At 39.6% G+C, this 22,383-nt stretch overlaps 1 protein-coding gene across 4 annotated transcripts in view; it reads left to right on the top strand.

Annotated features, from left to right (window-relative positions):
- The first annotated feature begins 1,933 nt into the window (after nucleotides 1-1,933).
- cpne5a (copine Va) overlaps nucleotides 1,934-22,383 on the top strand; it is a 55,969-nt gene continuing 35,519 nt past the window's right edge. For all 4 annotated transcript variants that reach the window (XM_027030079.2, XM_027030078.2, XM_027030080.2 and 1 more), the window contains exons 1-4: nucleotides 1,934-2,294; nucleotides 13,869-13,909; nucleotides 14,717-14,763; nucleotides 20,332-20,435. In XM_027030079.2, the coding sequence (XP_026885880.1) occupies nucleotides 2,185-2,294; nucleotides 13,869-13,909; nucleotides 14,717-14,763; nucleotides 20,332-20,435 (302 nt within the window). In that variant the 5' untranslated portion in view covers nucleotides 1,934-2,184. The remainder of the gene's footprint in view (nucleotides 2,295-13,868; nucleotides 13,910-14,716; nucleotides 14,764-20,331; nucleotides 20,436-22,383) is intronic.

Below are 22,383 nucleotides of genomic sequence, written 5' to 3'. Positions count from 1 at the left end.
TGGAAAATAGCTATCTGTTTGGCACAAAACAATTATTACCAAATTGCAGAAATGTTTGAAATTTGTTTGCAGTCTTCAATTTTATTATCTGAAAAAGCCACGTTTATATTTTTAAAATATTGTATTCGCCCATATAAATTGTGAGCTCACATTTTGACGGCTCTTAATGTACAATCATTGGGCTCCCCCTTGGATACAGCCTATGCTACTATTACATGAATAAATCAGTACAACCCCACCAGAACGACGATTCAAAGGGAAAACTCGTTGAGCCCCACAGGAATGTGGATTGTGATCAGGGCGTTTGGCGAAGCCCTCGACGAAATTGGGTTCAAACCGAGAAAAAAAATAACCGAATTACATGTCTGTCCTGATCCCTCTCAGTTCAAGAGGCACGGAAACAGACGCAATCCAACCGCTGTGATAGAAAACTCACATTCTCAACAACACCGTTATTTGAGCAGTAGAGCTGCCCCCCCGGCATGCCCACACAAGCACACTGACATTATCCTTCTCTACATTCCTTGATGTTTCTCTTTGACGCATGCACGAACGCACGCACACACACACACACACACACACACACACACACACACACACACACACACACACACACACACACACACACACACACACACACACAGGCTAATAGAATACCACAAGCATTTTCTGGGGGTGGGGGGTTGCATTTTGGTGATCGGGAGAAAAGCCGAGGCTTCTTTTACAGACCTCCCTGTAGGACCCTTGGTTTGTTCCCTGCTGAGGATCACTCCGGAGTGAACTGATTCCTCCTGTTGAGCGCCTATCTGCGCCTGTTAGCTCCTTTAATGCCCTTCCCTATCAGTACCACGTACAGAACAAACAGCTGCCTAGAGGCGAACCATCAAGAAGCTATTTACCTCATCCTCCGCTTCAGTAAGCAGGTAGACTCATTCTTTCATGCAAGATATGAACATGTTTTCGGGTTATATGCAACAGATTTAGAATGACCTTAATCGGCAAATTATCAGCCTAATACAACTCTCACATCCACTTCCTTTAAAGCACTTTCAGTACTACAGACCACACATCTTACCGGCTTAGAACTATTTCAGGATCTTAAATAGTCCTATTTTTTAAGATACGGCAGAAAACAATTCTCACAGTAGCACTGAAGGCAGAGCTATACATCCAGTTTCATCCCACAAATACTCTCATGTTTATGCATTCAAAAGCATTCTTATGTATATCTTATTTACTACATGATAGGCTAACAATAATTTTGCAAGATTCATATTGTTCTTTGTGGTAACACTGGGAGTTAACTTGCACAGTCCAATTAAGCATAACGACGCTTACCCGGAAAGCAGAGGGAGCTGTCCATAACTGTGGTGCTGAAAATTGGTAACGCCAGAGACTGTCCGCAGATGGTGTGGACTTTTATCCAAGCGTGCGTAAATTTCCTTTTAGACTAAATCCAAACTGATTATGCCGAGGATATGCCTGGCTTTTAATTATAAATAATGCATTCAGGGCGACTCGGCATGATCTAAATTTTAATAGAATAAAGTGTCACTTTTACTTTGGTTCATTTAAACATATGCTATTTTGGACTAAGTATTGTGGTGTTAGGCGTAGCCCTATTACTAGATCAGTTTCGACGCTATAGGGCACTTAAATTTCCAGGCTCTATAAGGGAAAACTTATAAAGAAAGACAGATATAACATCAAAGGTGTGTGGATTATAGTGTGTTCTGCTGGTGTTGTAAATAGCTGGGGAAAGTGTGGCTTAAGCAATAATGAGCCATAGCCGCACATCGATAATGTGATGCTGCATTGAGCGGCAGTCTCAACGCAGCGAGCATGTGAAAGAATGCGAAAGGGGTGGAGTTCTGTTCTTTGACTTTCCGAACGGTCCATCGGGAATAGAGAGCTCTCTTCTCTGCGAGAGCTTTAAGTGCATTCTTTCACATTCCTCTGTAACATTCTTGGCATCGGTCTCACTTCCACTTTGTTCGGTTTTATTTTGCAGAGCGTATCAAGGCTGAGTCTGTTCACCGTCAGCGCAGATAACTATTCTCTCACGCTCTACTGCGCTCCGCGTGCGTATCCGCGCCTAGCCTAAGGGTAAGTCGAAAACCTCCATTCGGAGCCAGCGCAGTGAAACTGTGCGAGGTGGACAACTTCCCCGCAGTCCCAGCGTCCATGGAGGGAGATGTTATGGACAAGCTGGAGGAAATGGCCTCGGTGTGCGAGTTCGACCCCATCACCGGGAATATCCCCGCCACTAAAGTGGAAATCTCCGTCTCTTGCAGGTACAGTGCCGTAGAACTAAATCGCTTTTGCGTTCCTGCAAGAAGAATTGGTTTACAATTTTATTGAAATTGCTGTGTTAGTAAATGGAAAACAATTCAACTGAATGTCAGGTATCAGTTAGTTTTGAACTGTTTTGTTATTTATTTATTTATTCTTCATGATATTACTCGGTTTGAGAGCTCTTATATGGTGCATTATAGTCTGCCCAAAAAGTTGCGGAATCATCCTGCTCAACAATTAAATTGATAAAAAAATAAAAATAAAGACACAATATGAATATTAACTGTATAATAGAAAATAACATTTTTACTGTTTTAAACTTTTGTTTATTGTATTCAACATTTGCCAACCATGTGTTGTCATATGGTCCTGTGTTTCCACATGGTGACGAGGTTAAGACATGCTAAGGAATGAAGAGTAGACTCTTTCTCATATCTGGCAGTCTAGATGTTGTGTGATGATGGCAAGGGGTTGCTTGCTGACAGTCAGGGTGTTTCCTAACATAAGATACTTAGTCTTATTGTGTGGTAGACAAAGCAAGCCATCCATTTGACTAGTACATTTCAGCTATACCTGCCCATATATTTAAACATTAGTACATTTTCTCATTTAGATGTATGGCTTTGATATTTATGAGTCAGATTTAGAGCAAAACATGTTTCCATATCCAACTCCCTGGTCTAATTGAATATAAATACACTACAGCCAATTGGGGGATATTTTTCTTGTCCTATATTTTCACTGTATGTTGATGCAGTGTACTCTTTGTGGAACAAGCAAATTACTGCTCAGTTATTATTATTTTTTTTTTCCATGGCATATGTGTGTTTACTCATGATGATAAGAATACCTCCAATTAAGTCTTCTTTCATGATAAAAGTCAGAGATGCAAGTGGTATGAAATTCAATCTCCTTCATGCAGCCTTGCTATCAAGATCTCAGTCAGCCAAATTGCTTGGAGTAATGGGTTGGGCTGCTGGTGTGGGGTTTTCAATCATCTTGAGGAGAAATGGATACAGCTGGCAGATGTAATGTCTACTTTGCTTCAGTAATAGACACTCAAAGTAAATTATACACTGCAGCCCAATTTATACCTAATGATATTACTAAAATCCACAACCAGACTGTCCAAATCATTTGTTGTGCACTAATAAGAGCTGTTTTCTCTTCTGAATCAAAAACTGACTAACTTTTCATCTTAATTTGCCTTGAGCATTTTGTAATTTGAGAACAACTGAGAGGATGTGGATGTAATTGGGTGTAATTATAAACTGGATGCCCTAAACAGACAGTTTTAAATGTATTTGTTGGAAAACCTAAAAATGAAAATGAGATACCAGCAGTTTTGTATTAGTAGCAGCTTTCCTCCTAAATGTAATGTCTAAATGCTGTTGTAGTGATACTGAAATCCTCTGTAAACACCTGCACATATGTCTATAAAGTGTTTCTCTGACACTGTAATAAGCCAGGACATAGTGAGGTCAGGGATTGTGTGCACTTGTCTCCTGTAATTATGTTAGTGCAGGCCGGGAGGCTGGAGATGCAGCCAGACATAGAATAAAATTGCTGTCCGTGCCCCCTCCAGATCTTCTCATAACCTGCTGCTGATGTTATTGGGCTGACAAACTAGGAAGACTGAACTAGATAACCCTTGTATTACTGGCCGTTCTGTGGTGCAGTAATACAGGATATTTATTGGCTGCAATTATGCTGTGCATTCAGGTGGGCTGGAATTTTGATGTACTTAGAGAATAGCAGGATTAAGAGTCACAGGATTAAAGGTTTGGGTCCTTGTTTCGCTAAGTATATGCAGATAGCATGATGCATTGAACCTTATATTAAGTACCAAAAGCAGGACTACATGCATCTAAAACATTCCTTTGGAAGTTTTGGATAGCCTTTTCTTAAAACCATGCGATTTTTAAATCTCCTGCATACAGATACAATGCAAAGTACACATAGGCTGAATCTCTCTTTCCCCTGCAGAGCATGGTGTAGGGGCTGAGGAAGGGCACCTGGCACCAGGCTTAGTGTGCTCAGATGTGAGTGAAGAAACAGGGACTGAATAATTCATGTGCTTCGTGCGTGAAGGTAAAATGGAGCATAATGATAAACGTTAGGTTGGTGCACTCTTGGTCGACTTGGTACTGTTACACTGACCTTTGACCTGTACCTTAACCCATATGCAAAGCTTCTAAAAGAAAAAAGCTGAACCACCAAAGTGGTTTCATCTCTGCCTATCAGCACTACACCAAAGCAGAGGAAGATGTGTCTTCCAGTCATTTTACCTGATACAATACCAAGAAATCATCTTATACCAAGAGAAGAAAAATTGTGGTAACTGATCCACATATGTATAAGTCAGGAAAAAACCCATTAAATCACTGTTCATTTTTCTCCTTTTTATTTATAAATGTTTTATTGTGTTTGTGAGTGTAGATCTTTGTTAACATAAGTTAGCTGGCTACTGGTCTGTCACCCTGCTAGAACCATAGACACAAGGAGTGCCTCCATCATGAACTGGCAGAAGAGTGGCACCCCTATTGGTCTGGCAACTCTGCCCTGCCTACGCGTTGGCCCTGTATGCCTTGACTGGGATTTGACACAACAACCCCCTCCAACTCACATGTCCTATCTTATTATTTCAGTTTCAAATTCCATGCAGTTTAGACAAGCACAATTCATTATTTTCAGGCACAGGAAAAGAACAGTTAGGAAATAACACCAGAAACATGTCCTTTTCATAATTTTTAAGTGTCTTTTTTCTTGAGCATTGTTTTACCCCACTAGTCAGAATGACAATTGCATTCACTGGTAGAACCTGCATGTTGTGAATTGCTTCCTTTGATTAAACATGACATGTCCTCACCTTTTTAACTGAAAAATGTCTTACTGTCCAAGATCATACAACTGCTGAGTAATATCTTTGCCTCTGGCTGATGTTGAGAAACTGGAAAACAACATGGCAAAGATGAATACCAGGACATCCTGTAAGGTGTCTGGGAGAGGTTATTTTTTTACACTGTTTCACTGAATTATGGGATTCATGTTTTCCTCTGTTTCCCTGATAGAAAGAACCAAACACCATTATGTACAATTACCATAATATGACAGATATCTAATGCCTGTTGATATATACACTAAACACATTTTATTTTATTAGCAGTTATGCATTAGTCTTACACACCAAAACAGCTTGACAATTATATGTTCCCTTTGTGGAGGACAGGGGATGGGAGTGAAATGGATTGTTGTCTGATACTGAACCATAAGTGTTGAGTACAGCCATGGCATGTGGTGTGGACAATTATGATGATTTGATTTATATTCAAAGAAGCAATCCATGTCATTATAAAGTGGCTCCTGAACCTAAGCTCTCATCATTCTTTCTGAGGGGTGGCATAAAACTGTGACAACAAGAGTACCCTTAAAGGTAATGTAATTTGACACTTAACCATAACATATACGATACGTACTTCTCTCAGGTCTGTGAGCATCACACTGTGTGCCCCTTCGCTTATTAGCCTAACAGTAGAAGGCTCAGTGACTCGGTGGAGAAATTTCATCGCACCCTCTGGCAAATTCCCACATTTGCTGGTGAGCTTCTGTTTCTTTGCAGCTTCTTGGCTGCCTTCTGCCTCTGCCCTGTCCATATGCAGGTGTGGCAAATGAGAGGGCGCTTCAACTCTTTACTGTTCTTTGTTTGCTGTTACTGGACTGTTGTGCAGTATCTGTGCTTGAACAATTTGCTTGTCTCTCTGTCCGAGAGACATTAAAAGCATGAACCGAGTCACATTATGTTAAACTTCCCACTTCTCCCTACCACAGTGCACAAAGATTTAGTGTGACAGCTTATAGAGTGCATTGCCTTTTTCCACTGATTTCTGCTGCTCACTTTATTTGTCAGCTCTGTGCAGTGACAATGCTAATTATGCTCAGACTTAATTACTTAGGATGGCACAAAGTGAGACGACTAAGAATGCGTTCCACAAACGAAAAAAAGTCATTAGTTGTATCCTACACATGAATGACAGAGATTGTCTTTCCTCAGGGGATAATTTTTCAGCCAGATGGTTATTGCACAACCTGAAATGGCATGGGTTCAAAGTGCCCTTGGGGTCTTGGGATAAATGAAAGTTGTTTTTTTTTTTTTTTAATGGCTCAGTGGTTTTTAAAGACACATTTTTTTATCAGATTTTTCTTTGTCCTGGTTGGGGTGTAGCAAGCCTATGTTGAGCCATGTTGCTTTCAGCTCTTCTCTTTGTCAGTTTCATGTTCTTAGAACATGCATCTCTGGATTCTCATTGGACCAACACTCAGTGCTGTTCATAACAGCCAAGTGCTCATCCAGACTCTTGTTACCATGGAGTGGGGGCACAGCAGATGATATCACTTCCAATTTTGGGGATATTTAGATTAGCAAGTGCAGAGCTTGAATAGGGAATCGAATGAATAATTATCCATGAACAAAAAAGATGCATGAGAAAGAAAGAGAAACAGAGATAGAGAGAGAATAGCACATTTCCCCCAAGGGTGGGTCGAGGGGAATTCTAATCTCATTTTCAGTTGTGATATTTGCTGTGTATTGAGCATTGTGCTGTACAGGCTGTTTTTTTTTTCTTTGACAGTTAAGTTACAGTGATAAAATTGCCAATATTTCTTCAAGAATAATTCTGTAGTATATCTTTAGTTGTATGATAATAGTGTTTCCCTCACAATTTACAGGGTGTTGAAAGGACATACAATTTTGTCATTATTGGTTTTGATAGACCTGCTATTGGGAGCTTAAAATGCTTAATGGCTTTAAGCAATAGATCTGTCTGTCCTCATGAACATCTTTGAGGGGAACCTCTGTTACAAGGAGTAACCACCAACCAAAGGTGGGGAAACCCCCCAAATCTGCTGCAGGGAAGGTCATTGGCCATGGTGAGGATGGGGCCAGTTGTTAACAATAATAGCAGATGTGCACTTTTCCCTCGCGTGCACACTCAAATGTGTGCTTGTGAGCTTGTGTGTCTGAGTTTAGATGAAAGAGGGTGTTGCTTCACAAAAATCAAAGCAAATAAGGCCCTACACACCCAATTCCCATGTGAGGCCTTGTAGACTCTGAAGATTCTGACATGCGTGAGAGTCAGGCTGTGACATGTGATTAAGCAGGTTAATCACATGTCAGATATTATGCTTATACTTTAAATATGACTACAATCTTTTATAAAAATCTTTTGTTTCAAATGCCAATAAACTCACAATAACACCAAAAGATGCTGATTTGCTTGATATTTATAGGCAAACATTAAAAATCCTGTCAAAAAATTCTATTCATGGTCATTAGGAAGGGACTCATGGGTGCTGCTGAAGCCACTCATTGGTTTGTATCTTCATTTCCCTTAAGCTATGTAATACTCTTTACACATTTAGTTGGCAGTAAAACATAATACCACAAAGTGTCAACTAAAATGTTATTCTTCACTAACATTATATTTGTACTTGTCTTTTCATTTATGCATAGGTTATAATACCTTACACACAAAGGCCATTTGCTCTTTCTCAGATCCATATTAGTCTTTGAAGAGCCATTTCAATTAATCAGTGACAATTATTTTTCTTTACTGCTCAAACTTAAAACCCCTAAGGCTTAAGATTAACCTCAACACTGCAGACTCATGAATCAAAAAATGTGTGGCAGTAATTCTCTGAAAATGAGAGTCATTTATCATTCCTCTATAAGATTTAGGTACTGTATTTGTTTCCCAACACAGTAATAAACCATGGCAAAGACTAATCTTATCATTGGGACCATATAGCTATGCCCTTGGGCTATTGTGGAAGACAGATATAAAGTTTCACAATAAAGTAAGTTAAGCAGTGTTTAGGGTTTAATTACATTGTATGAATAATATGTTGTTGATTAGTTGGAGAAGTACTGACATTGTTGTTTCATCATCACACTTCTAAAACCGAAGAGCAAGGTGGTGCACTGTGCCCTGCTCATCAAGATAATGAAACTTCCTAATGGGAATTCTCCTTCCTGAAAGAAACTGCACGTGTGTGATGCAACACACACACACACACACACACACACACACACACACACACACACACACACACACACACACAGTCAAATTTCTTAATAACAGCCTGGTAAGATGCTGGTGCTTAGCTCAAAATTGTGCTGGGCTGTTCATCCTCACCGTGCACTCTGGGGAAACACTTTAGTTCTTTGGTTTGCCATTTTGCCTCAGCCATACCTTGTGTTTTATATGCCATTGATCAAATTGTCTTAATGATGAACTCGGTGCTGTTGCTCTAAGTCTCTTGTGACAGTAGCACAACACCAATCTGCACTAACCTCAACAGAAGATTTCTTTTCCCCGGGCAACACAATAAAACAACCTTTCTCACTCTGATACATCAAAGTTTTTTTACTTTTTTGCTGAAACGCATCCTAAAAGTTCCCACTTGGCCAGTTAGTCCTTAGCTAGGGTGTCCTACTTCTCCATCTCTTGAATCATGCCTTCTGCCTCTTTGAACCAATAAGACATCAAGCACCTGCTGAGGAGGTTAAAGTCTATTTTGATCTATCTGGCTGAAATAGCTTCTCCCTGTGCAAAGGTGCCAATTACAGTGCCATTGGGTTCTTGGAGAGTGTGAATGAGAGGGGAATAGGATCACAGGACTAGCAGTGTGAGACTGGAGATTTGAAGAGGAAAACGAACTGCTTTGGTATGCCAAAACCATCCTTGACACAAAAACGTGCTGGAACATTTACATTTACATTTATGGAAATTTAATAGACTCTCTTATAGAGAGCAACTTACAAAAGTGCGTTAGTTTTAAGTTTCCTTAGCTTGAGTCAATATTATTATTATTATTATTAGTTACATGTATATAGTGCCTTTCTCAAACTCAAGGATGCTTTACAGACAGATACAATCACTCAGAGTCAAAAGATACCTTAACCAAAACACTGCCAGAACCAAATGTCACAGCTGAAATCTAAAATGACAGCTACAATACAATACAAAACAATGCTATAGGAAACATCACAATTAAACAACACAAACAAGTGCAAATATAAATCTTTGATTAAAGTGCTTTTCAAAGAGATGAGTCTTCAGTCACCTCTTAAAGGCTGTTTAAAGTAAGGGGCTCCATTGCTCAGACTGCCAGTAGAAGTTCGTTCCACAGGATGCTAATACACAGAAGATGCTTGATGTTCGTTTTTCATGAATCCTGAAACATGGTGGGTGAAGCCAGGCCATGCTTGAAGTGCTCAAGATAAAGACTGGGGATTGACAATTGCCATCAGGGAGAAGGGAGCAGGTGCATTTTTGGCCTTGTAGGTAAGCATCAGAGTTTTAAATCTGAAACAAGCAGTTACAGGAAGCCAGTGAAGTGAACAGAGTAGTGGAGTTACATGGAAAAATCTAGGAGTGTTGAAGACCATCTGTGCTTCAGCATTCTGGATCAGTTGTAAAGGCCTGAGGGCATGCATAGGAAGAACCACCAGGAGTGAGTTGGAATAGTCAAACCTGGAGATGACCAGAGACTGAACAAGCACCTGGCTGGCTTTCTTAGAGAGAAAAGTGTGATTCTCCAAATGCTGAATAGAAGAAACCTGTATAACTGGGTCATGTTTTTCATAAGATTTGATTATACCAAGGTTTCATGCATTCTCAGATGGAGTGATTAATGAGTTCTCAAAATAGGTGGCAAAAGTCCACTGAGGAACTGTTCCTCCATGGATGTGTAGCAGTTTGGTCTTGCTGGGATCCAGTTTTAGGTGGTGCGTTGCCATTCATGGTGAAAGGTTCATCAAACTTGCTGAGATACGGTAAGAAACCTGCAGGTTTAATTGGACATCACTGGCATAGCAATGGTAGGAGAATCCAATTCATCACCAGGAGAGCAAATGTAAAAAAAAAGGGAAAGAGAACCCTGGACTTATGGGACACTGGTGGAGAGTCTACATGGACAGGATGTGGATCCCTTTCATGTTACCTGATAAGAGAATCTCTCTAGGTGGGACTCTTTTCTGAGCTGGCGATTCCTAGGTCAGAGAGGTCTGACATGAAAATCTTGTGGTTCACCAAGTCGAAGGCAACAAGAAAGAAGAATCATGACGGATGACAGTTTGGCTGATCTAGCCACATTAAACTTCTCCATCATTGCAAGTAATTTCAGTAGACTGTAGAGGATTGAAGCCAGACTCATTAGGATCCTGGAGATAGTTCTGGATGAGGAAGAGAGACAACTGATTGTAGACAGCCCACTTAAAAAGCTTTGAAACAAAAGAAAGGAGAGATACTGGTCAGTAGTTGTTAAAGCTGTTTTGTGCAGGTTCCTTCGGTATGGATTCCACCCTGGTAGTCTTGAAGGCAGAAGGTATGTGACCTAATAATAGAGAAATATTTATGATAGGAATGATGAAGGGGAGCAGATCCTGTGAGATTAAATGTGGATGGGATAGGGTCCAGTGGGCAGGCAGTTGGATTGCTGGATGCCAGTCAAGAGCCTGCAATTTTAAATTTCATTCATACATTTGGATCACAGACTGTCAGTCTGTAAGTACTTTTCATCTAGCTGCATGTTTATGGTAATGCTGGTCATCCCAAGAGTTAGTACTACACATACCAGACAAAAACTACCTTTAGGTGGTTGGCTTCATACCCATCCACGTTGTAATTTCCCAGGTTATAATTTGATAGAGTTTATAATCGGTAATCAGGAAGTAAAACTGAAATTTATGTTAAATTAAAATGTAAGTGTATTATATACACTTCTGTACTGCCAGACAAAATTTTTTACTTCTTTGTTAGTTCAGTTCCTGTATTCAGGCTTTTACTCATTAATCTTCACTACCCTCATCCTTTGTTGATAATTTTATTGATTCAAAATACAGTAATCTGTAGATTGAGGCATCAGGAGGAATTGTGGATGGAAGTGAATTTAAAATGAATCACAGAGCATAAGGATCATCATCTGTTCAAAAATTGCTAGAGAAATATCACAAAATGTGCCCTCACTCTGGATTTATATGGCTTAATTGGGGTCTATTATTCTTTAAGTACAAGTGCAGAACTTTGTTTATTGTCTAATTAAATTTGGAAATTTATGGAGGCCAGTTCATTATGATTGATATGTAAAGGTTAAAGCTGCATAATTATTATGAAATACAATGGCACCCAGATCTACATGGAATAATATTTAACATTACTATGTTTATTAAGTGCTTTACCTTATGAAAGGTTGAGGCTTACAAGGTCTTAAAGTAATACAGATGTGTTCATTAAAAGTACTTAAGTATGCAAAACTATACAAAAGCACTCTAAATGCCAGATATAGGCAGAGATACAACATGAAGAATAATATCTAAGCCTTACAAGAAAAATAGTTAGGTCTCTCATCAAGGACAATTCTCTTTTCTTGATGTTCTTTATTCCTGACCAAGTGTCAGAATTTCTTATCTTGACCAGTGTTATTGTTTAAGCCTGCCAGTGACCAAACAAATGTGACTAAATACTGGAAGTTGTCTCCAAAATGAAACAGCAGTACCAGCAGATATCACAGCCACAGGACTTCACATCTGGCAGTCCTTTGATTTACAGACCATGAAAACATATTTGTTTGAGGGTGGATCTCAAAGGCAGGACAGGAATCACATAGCACAGGATCTCACAAACCAGACCTTGTCCTACGGTGCAACAGTCTGTGGCACTTGTATACTGTATAAAAGTATGTAAATAGTAAGTAAATAGAGCCCACTTTTGACATTCAAATCTGAAATTCAGTCATGAGTCAAGCTCATTCAATTACCTCACTTTGTTCAAGAATATGTACAGCTATTATTAAAATGGAACTTGGTTCCATCCACAGATTAACTTGTTAAGATATCAAGAAGTAATTGCCCAAAGGTGAAGAACTGAGAAACTAATTGAAGAACACGAATGTGTTCAAACTGCTTTAAGGGAGAAATGACAGGGCTTTGTTTCTGCTGATGTCTGTTAGCATAAGATTAAGCCTGACAGGCTGCTATGGCAATGAGTATTCTCCTTTCTCATCTCTACGTCTGAATCCTATATTTGTAAAATCCCTCAAACAGCTTTATCAATTGAAAGATGTAAATCATATAATTTAAGGTAGGATTTCACCAAATGTGATGTTATTGATTTCTTACAGTAATGTCACTTGACAGTTTTCTGGGCATCCGTGATTATTCATTTACTAATAGACACTCAAGCACTCCATTGCATGTGCAGCGTGTACCAGATTTCTGAGTCAGCTTGTCAGCCAGAAGTGTATTGTGGGCAGCACTGAGAAATTTTAAAACTGGTGTTTACAAGCAATAGAAGGAGATGGTGTATGAAAATGGGCATGTGAAAAAAAAAGGCGCAAGACAGTAAGCTGTCTTGTCTGCTTGTGTGGGTTGATTCATGGAAATGTCTACTACAGTAAATGACATCTTCAGATGTTTACAGAACACATGCATTTCATATATGAGGCATGAGATATCACTCTCACTGACCTGGATCTCTGACACAGCATGCTGTACTAGCAGTAGTGGCATGGCTGCTACAGTGACTGTAGACTAGGCCAATATGAACATAAGAAAGCATGTATTTACAAGTCCTGCATACAGCAGAGTAACTGTGTGGCAGCAAAACAAAATACTGTACAAAAACAATACTGTAAAATAGGCAATTAAAACATTCTCAACATAAAATCTTTGGCATTGAGGACAAAGACAAGTTATGAAAAGTGGAAAAGTTTGAATGCATGTCAGCTTTCAAGTTCAGTACCTCTTAAACCAATATATTTTCTCTCATGGATACAACTGTTTCCAGATAGATAGATGGTAAAGTCAGACTATGAATGCAGGACACAGGCCATAGGTTTTTACAATCTGGATACATTAGCTCACTGTTTCTATGAATAAGGAGGTTGCTTGCAGAATTCCAGAGTTTGGACACTATTGTAATTTGGACTTACAGCTTGGGTGCAGCATGGTTGATGTTGCTATTCATATTCTTCTGCCTTCAAGCAGCACTTAACTTTAGAGTCACTGAAGCATAGCAAATGTGTCTGTGTGTGTGTGTGTGTGTGTGTGTGTGTGTGTGTGTGTATGTGTGCGCTCATGTGTGTGTATGTGTGTGTGTCTGTGAGATAAGTGTGGAAAAGCTCCAGTACTGTCTGCAACTCCCACGTATATGGGGAATTAAGTATTGAGCTGTGCAGTGTGCTTTATGACATAGGTGCATACATACACACAACCTGTCCAATTAGAGGTTTGAAAAGATACTTCAAGCAATGAGTTTTGAATTAAAATTGCTCATGTCATTATATGAAACCAAAAAGAAAAAAAACAAAAACAAAACAAACAAACAATTTAGAACCAATAAGCAGTAATAACGTCATTTTAAGGTATTGATCTCTGCCTAAATTCACTAACTGACTGAACAATAACAGGTGATTGCTGGTAAAATTAAAAGTATTTATATATTTAAAAGTATGGACAATTATCTGTCTATTACCAGGTAACAATTTATGCTGACTTGCATACATCTTTTCTCCAGAAACCTATTAGATCGAGACACATTCTCCAAATCCGATCCAGGTAAGCACCACTGTTTTTTTAAAATACTTTTTTCAAACAATGAAAAACTCATTTAGTTCAATTTTTCAACCCACTTGCTTGATGTAGCCAGAGCACCATCAATCGTAAAGGAAAGTCCCTCCTTCTGACCGCACAAGCATAGGATCCTTCAAACAAAACCTCTCAGTACACTGCACATCCTTTTGACCCTCGAACATCAGTACACTTTTCATTGCTCTTAACAGCTATTCTGTCCAATCGGCGGTTTCTGAGTGTTCCCTCATTGCGCATCACATTTGCATACTAATTTGACAGTTTTTCTTCAACATCAACAGAATTCCGTAATGTATTCACAGTCCAAGCCTGGCTCCTTGAATGCTAATGGAAGCTCTGCTGTTCTTGAAGGCTCTGGGTTCTTGCACATCATCAGTAGCTAGTGGCTCTTATGTGGGCACAGAAAGATGAGTCACAGTGGCTGGATACAAAAACACAGGACGAGCAGATCTATGTCATTTTCAACGTTGGCTCACTTTATTCTTTGTGTGGATAATGCATGATTATATTATCTAGCACGGCCTTCACCCTTGTACACAATGTATTGAAGCCAGTGTTAATTTAATAGAGAAGATGGAGAATTTACTTTTTTGATGCTGTTTTAGATTTCCTCATATTCTTCTTCCATTTTGACTATTAAAATTATATAAATGAAGTAAGATATTGTTATGAATCCTTTAATCTATTTGTTCCCTTTCTCCTTCCTCCACTCTGTTTTTTTTTCACTCTCTCTAATTCTGTCTCTCTCTCTCACTGTCTCTCCCACCCCTGCAGTGTGCATCCTGTATACTCAGGGAGTGGAGTCGAAGCAGTGGAGGGAGGTGAGTGATCCGGTATGAGAACAAGCCCAGAATCAGCTGGGCCCGAGCTTCCGTCATTTCTGTTAATCAGCTGCAAATATTCTCTCAGTCCTGGCTTACCCTGTGTCTCGGTCTCTCTCTCTCTCTCTCTCTCTCTCTCTCTCTCTCTCTCTCTCTCTCTCTCTCTCTCTCTCTCTCTCTCTCGCTCTTGCTCTTTATCTCTCTCAGGTGTTAGCTTTCAGGTGCCCATCACTTCTCATTGATTTCACCACTGAATATTCAAATCTCGGCCCTTTGCGAAGCCCTGCTCCCAAGTGATTGGCTATTAAGACGATCGCATACATTCTGATAGCAATTATCATTATAGTCAATCACTGTTGTCTGGCCAGTGCATTTGTAATGGGGCCTGGTCTCAGTGGTGCTGATTTGCCACACTGGAGTTGAATTAGATAAAATCTTGCCAAGTCGTTATAATGACCGACTTGCTCTTGCTGCCAGTTCAGTCAATGTGCAAGCCAGAAAAACCCAACAACATAATAGAATAAACAAAACAAAAATATCAGGACATCTAAATAGGATATCACAGTCTGTCAGATCAAGCTGATCAGACATGGTTTTTATGGAGACTCCTTAATTAAATCCTGCTGCAAAAGACAGTACTGTTAAGTCAAGACCCTGCAGACAGCACAACTCTCTTCTGCTTTGGTAGTGTAATGCTTTTTTTCTACATGGAACTCAACTAGCAGCTTTGAACAAATCGCTTCCTCAGATTAGTCGCGTGGAAGCATGCTTCCTGTCTCTGCCATCAAAGAGCATGTTTCGTGACACCAGCAGTGAGGCGGCAGAAAGGTTTCACACCAGGGAAGGAATGATAGTGTCTTGTCTCCTTCTCCGGCTGAAGGGAAGTTTGTCCGTGCAGGAGAAGATAATGTCAGGGTTCTCTCTCTGGCACAGAAGCCACCCTTAATTACAGAGCTCCAGCCCAAAGATGGGCAGACATGTCCATGGGCCAGATAGTCTATCTTCATCCTAGTGTTGTCTTCGGCTGTGTGACCATCTACTGCCTGCCAGAACACAACCTGCCATCTTTCTCATACTCTTTGCTCCTTTCTAGTCTCCTGTTTTTCTGCCACTACTACAAAAATGCTTCAGACAAGATAGATCACAATTCACTCCACTGTAGTGATTTCTCTATCTTTTTAATTTCTTTGCATTATTTTATATTCTCAGTGTAAACACTTCAACTGTACATGTTTAACATTATGTATCGCCTAGTTTTTCTTTCATCACAAACATTGGTATTCTAGGTCTTATCATTTTCTTATCACTGATATTTTTTAATGCAGTCAAAATATAAAAATCATGTTACAAGCATATAAGAAATAGGTAAATTGCCAGTAGAATTAAATTATGTACCTATCCCTGTTACATAGTATATTTTACATTTTCAGTATTTAGCAGACACTCTTATCCAGAGTGACTTATAAAAGTGCTTTGTCATCTACTATAGAATGTATCCTAGCCAGTACAGTAGGTTAGAGTTCAAGATACCATTGAACTAGAATACTGCTGAAATTTAGGAATCAATGCTGATACCGAAAAGAAGTGTAAAATAAGCATAAGCTCTATATCAGGCAAAAATAAGTGCAATATCAAAAAATACCAACAAATAATTGCTGGAGAGTTCAATTACTCAACAGTATTATGACATTTCTATAGGTGCAGGCTCAATAGTCATTTAAATAACCTCAAATATATGAGTCTTCAGTTTGTGTTTAGAGACTGCAAGGACTCTGCTGTCCAGCCAGCCAGTGGAAGTTCTTTCCACCATCTGCAAGCCAGGACAGAGAATAATCTTGATGCTTGTCTTCCATGAGATTTGAAGCATGGTGTTTCAAGCTGAGCTGTACTTCCAGTTTGATGTACTTGATGTACAGATCAGGCTTTGACTATTGTCTTCATATAGGTGGGACTGGTCCATTTTTGGCTTTGTAGGCGAGCATCAGGATTTTAGATCTGATGCACGCAGCTACTGGAAACCAGTAGGAATGCAGCAGTGGAGTGATATTTTTGAACTTTGGAGGACTAGTCATGCTGCATCAGTTGTAGAGGTCTGATGGCATGTAGAAGAAGACCAGCAATTAACAAATTTGCAGTAGTCTAGCTTTGACATGACAAGGGACTGCACAAGCACCTGGGTAGCTTCCTGGGAGAGAAAGGGCCAAATCCTTCATGCATTACAAAAGAGAAATCTGCATGACCGGGTCAGGTTTGAAACGAAAACTGGTTATCCAAAGTTATGCCCAGGCTATGAGTAGCCTCAGATGGCAATACTAGAGAGTTCTTGAAAGGAACAGTGCACCATAGTGAGGATTGGGAGTTCCTGGAAGGTACAGAAGCTCAGTTTTGCTGGGGTTGAGCATCAAGTCATGGGCTATCATCCATAAAGAAATGTCAGTCAAGCATGCTGAGATATGCCTGGAAACCTGAGTGCCAGAAGGTGGGAAGGAAAGAATTAGTTGGGTGTTGTCAGCATAAAAATGATATGAGAAACCATGAGAAGATTTATCACCAAGAGAGCAAACAAAGATAAGAGAGTAACAAAGAGAAGAGAAGAGGTCCGAGCACTGAGTCTTGGAGGACATCAGTCCAGATTCTACATGGATTGGATGTGGATCCTCTCCATGTTACCTGATAGGACCAGCCCACAAGTCAGGACTGGAACAATTTCAATGTGGAGCCAGTCACACCAAGGCTGGAGAGAAGTTTGTTTAGTATTCAAAATATGCACACCCATTTTACACATATGACAACTAGAATAAACATCCAGAATATCAATGTTTTCCATTTGAAGGTTCATAAAAATTTCTAAAACTAGTCTTCCAAATGTCAGATAATTTTTACCTTTTTATGCAGTTAATTTTTTTTGCCACCAAATATAAGTTTCTTTCCAAATGTCAAGCCCTGCATCTGAAGCCTTTTATCTTAACTTAGCTCTCATTGTTAAGTTTCAGTTTCCCCACCAATCTGGATTTGCCCTCCCAGCCGACCTGTCTGTATTACTACTGGGAGATGTTGATCTGCATTAGCTGACATGTGGGTTCTAGGCATGTGTTCTTCCATGATGTCAGGATGTTAGTGAATATGGTGATGTACTAGAATAGGTGGAATTTATTAGTTATGTAGGAACTCTCATGGCAGGCAAACATGACTGGCAGCCCTATGCTCTTATGTGTCTTGACAAAATGTAAAATAACTCTCTTGTACTCGAAGTAGAGAGAAGGCTAATAGCATGTTTGTGGTGCAGTGAGTCAAGACTAGAACTGGAAGTTGGCTGGGCTGTTTCTGACAGTATGTCACCTTAATGCTTGTATCCTGCAGTGTATTTTTATAACTGTACTTGCAGCAAAGAGAAGTGGATTTAATTACTTGTACCAAAGTAACAAGATTAACAGGAATATAATTATCTTAAAATCAAATCGGAGATTATGACTGACTCCTAGACCCTTCTAAAATGCAGAACTGATGCATGCATGTTGCCATGACATCAAAACATTAAGAGAGTCATACCAGTAACAACACACTCTGTTGTAGTATGTAGTAGTCTGTCATGATCAAATTACCATTATGCAGAGTATATCTAAGTTGGGATGACACAGTTTAGATATAAAAAAAAATCAAGGCTAGTTCCAGGGACTAAGACAAATGATTCAGGCTAAATGAAGACATCTATCTTCATTTAAAGATTAATAATATCAGGCACTGTTGAGGCAAAGAGTATATCCAGAGATGAGCAATGGAGCTAAAGAAATAGCATGATAATGTAACAACAGTAATGGTGACTTAGTTGGTTGGGAGAGAGCGTGCATTTTTAAAGAGATGCCTTAGTGAATGGAGATGAGTAGCAGTAGAGTGTTGCAGGTGTGTTGGGGGTGGGGGGTTGTGGGGCTCCTCTCTCAGCTATAGAGCCTAATCAGTCTTGTGTGCTGCAAGTGATAAGCTCTCACAGAGCTGAATCTGGGAGAGTTTAGTTGGTCCTGGCCTGACGCCATCCACTCCACTCTTGCTGACATGAAGCAGTCTCACTTAGCCTAGCATGGCTGAACAGGCTCAAGTGCACATCAGGCTGTGATAGTGGCACAGAAGCCTGCTATTGGTGAGAGACCATTATTAAGTAATATAGCCATATATATATATATATATATATATATATATATATATATATATATATATATATATATATATATATGTATTTATTTGTCATTTCCTTATTTTATGTTTATGATACTTTTACTTATTTTTAAGAAAGAGTGCTGTAATGAATACATCACACAGATATGGAAGATGTTTCAATATGTAGGATGCTTTCTAAACTATGTCCTGTTCTTTGCTGAAGCCTCAGTGAAATGCCAAGCCAACTCAGTTGCACTATGTGTATCGTCTTTGGCAGAACAGATATTAAGCATTTGAACAGTGATTTCCTACAGCGTAGATGATCTGCTATAAGGTGAGAGATGGTTATTAACCGAAAATCGTAATGAAAATCTCATTGCTGCCTTATAGTCTGCAATGGAGACCCATTTCATTAGGCTTTTATACCTTTCGCTTCCCATTTGTCATCAAAAGTTTAAATCCCTTCTTAGATTTTCATGCTGTTGGTCAGGGCTAACGCTTGTGAGGGATGTTTTATTTATGTATATCTTAAAACCCACATCTTTAGGTTGAATTATTCATAGTAAACAAATGTAGCCAAGAAACAGGCTGCTGTGTATCAGCTGAGCGGCTTCTGAAGGGAGGAATGGCACATCCCTAACAAGGGCAGGCTTCTCTGATCACCACGCTCCTCTCCCCTGCAGCTCTCTCACCATATAGCTGGAGATCACAAAGCTTTACCTCTCAGAGTTGTGACAAGCCGTTCGCTCACTTCTGCACAAACAATAGCGGCAGCTTCTTTTTAAACCGAAAGGCAGGACTGGTTTCACATGCGCCACTTTGGGCAGCCTCCCCATTTGCTGGCTATATTATGCAGGGAGTCTCCCAGGACAACACTGTGACAGCATAAATATTACAGTCGTGTACTTGACCCAGAGAATTCCAAGCTGCAGTTATGATTGCTGTTATACATGGCCAGGTTTTTGAATGAAATGAAATACACTGTACATTGTAAAAAAGGTTAATGGCAGAGAATATGTACAGTGTTAGACATGAGCCCTGTGTGGAACCAAAACACACTGAGTGCTACCTTCAAGAATATTTGAATATTCATTCCATCTGTACTTTCTATGTGTCTCATTAGCAAATGGCGCTATCACACAAAACCACACACACGGCTACGTGCTGCACCTTTTGAGATGTGACTACTCTCTTAATTTTCAGTACAAGAGAAGAATCAAACCCTCAAACAACATGCCAACATGCCCTTTTGTTCTGTACATTTGAGTCTGTAGCTGTGAATACGGATAAAAAAAAAAGACTGGAGTAGAGAGCGATATTTCTGTTTGCTTTCCCTGCTGACTGAGATTTTTATCAGTTCAGTGCTGCTGTTTTCTTCCTCTGTAATATCTCTTTCTGCATTTCTTACTCTTTCAGTTTGGGAGGACGGAAGTGATTGACAACACGCTGAACCCCGACTTTGTGAGGAAGTACATTTTGGACTACTTCTTTGAGGAGAAGCAGAATCTGCGGTTCGACATGTAAGTTAGTGCCTTTGATAGCAGCACCGAGGAATCACCCTCTCGGAGGTGCTAACCCACTTCTGTCTGCTCTGGGGATCCTCTGTTCTCTCTCTTTCTCTCTCTTGGTCTTTTTCTCTCCCTTTCCCCCTTGGTCATTTCACCTCTCACCCTCAGATCTGTACTCTTCATAATTATTAACTGCAAATTAGCCCTGATTGTGATGTTTAGGGCATGCTGGTTCTGGAGTAAAAGAGTTGATAAATATTTCATATGAGTTTTGTCCACACATCTACTCACCAGTGCTCCTGAACACAGGCTGACACGCCATCCCATTTTAATTACACATGACTTCTCTATCCCTTCAGCTCACTTCTTTTGCTGTCAGTAGCAGCTGAAAGGGGAAAGAACATAACTGGTTAGAGGTGCAGGGTGTTACTGCAAAGCCCCGTGAGCTGCAAAGCCCCATCTGACTTCACATTTCAGCTCCTTAAAGGCACTTCTCCTTAACAAGGCAAATATGCACATATGGTCAAGTGCACCTGTGCACAACCCAGTCCAGCTGCACTTTTTTAATATTGCAAGTTATTAATGTTCATCCCACAAGGATTCAGGCACTGGTGTAATGACTGAAATAATAAGAGAACTTTGATGTGTCAGAGCATGAGAGCAGATCTGTGGATAACACACATCTCCATGATTCTGCAGCTCTTTTTATGAGGTTTTAATTATAAGCAGGTGGAGCTATGAAGGGCCTCAGAAGTCTTTTTCTCAGAATCTCTTTGATGAGAATTGCTATTGTGGCAGATTTCCTGACTAAGTGATTATTACAGCCTAATATCATGAGATATGTCAGATAGTACATAAGTAATTGGACAGTGACACAGTAACGCACACACATTGATTTTGAAATGAATTCAAATTTTAATGGTTTAGTGTTGGTTTAGGTTTATACTTCATATAAAGGTTGAAATGCATGTATTCATGTATATATATACACACACACACACACACACACACACACACACACACACACACACACACACACATACAAATTTTATATAGGCTGCATTTCCTATAATCAGCTAAACATATCATGTCCCGGTTTGTATGGCATGAGTGAAAAACAACTGCCTTAACTCAAATTTCTCTTTTGTCTAAGCTAATGGCTACATTTCTTGTTGCCTTTAGACAAAGTCTAAGTGCCAGTATTATGATGCTTAAAATGACCATTTATCACTGGGAATATGGGAATAATAGCATATAGAAAAGTTATCAGAGTGTGGTGGAGGGACAGTTCACATAAAGCTTTTGGCTGTGACATATCAGAAGGTCCAGAATCACCTCTTAAATGCTGAAATGACTTGAGTCTGTTTGCTGGCACATTACTTATATTGCAAAAATATATTTCCATTGCAGTTGGAATTTGAGTGGATATTTGGTTTCAGTCACTTTCTTTTGACCTTTTTCCCATGAAACACTTATTGATAGCTAATGATTATGAATGATTAATGACTAAAGACTAATGAAAAGCCTTAGCTTTAATTCAAATGACTAATAATTATTTCAATATTTGTGTGACTCATATAGGAATTACAATAATTTTTAATATATTTATACTGTTTCAGGGGGCCATAAGTACAAATTAACATACCATGTTCTTAAATAAAGTAATTATGCAAATGAACCCACAGTATTGTAAAATAATGATGCAAATGAACATATTCTGAAAAAAAGTTTTAGTTTTTGGATGCAAATCCTTTGTGTTTGAAATGTCTGCCCGCGAGTCACAGTTGCCATGACCACAGCCCCTTGCTCCAGCCCATGCTGCTTTCCCGTCATACAGTGTCCGTGACTGACTTGGCAAGCCTAGAACCCCCCCCCCTTTTTTTTGTACCCAATTTCTGGTACCCCCCCCCCCCCCCCCCAAAAAAAAAGATTTTAGTTGCCTATGTTTCCTGTCATTGGC

The sequence above is a fragment of the Electrophorus electricus genome, chromosome 23 (genome assembly GCF_013358815.1).
Source record: "Electrophorus electricus isolate fEleEle1 chromosome 23, fEleEle1.pri, whole genome shotgun sequence".
NCBI classification, from domain to species: domain Eukaryota; kingdom Metazoa; phylum Chordata; class Actinopteri; order Gymnotiformes; family Gymnotidae; genus Electrophorus; species Electrophorus electricus.
The sequence above is the reverse complement of the archived record's forward strand: the minus strand, read 5'-3'. Positions and strand labels throughout refer to the sequence as shown.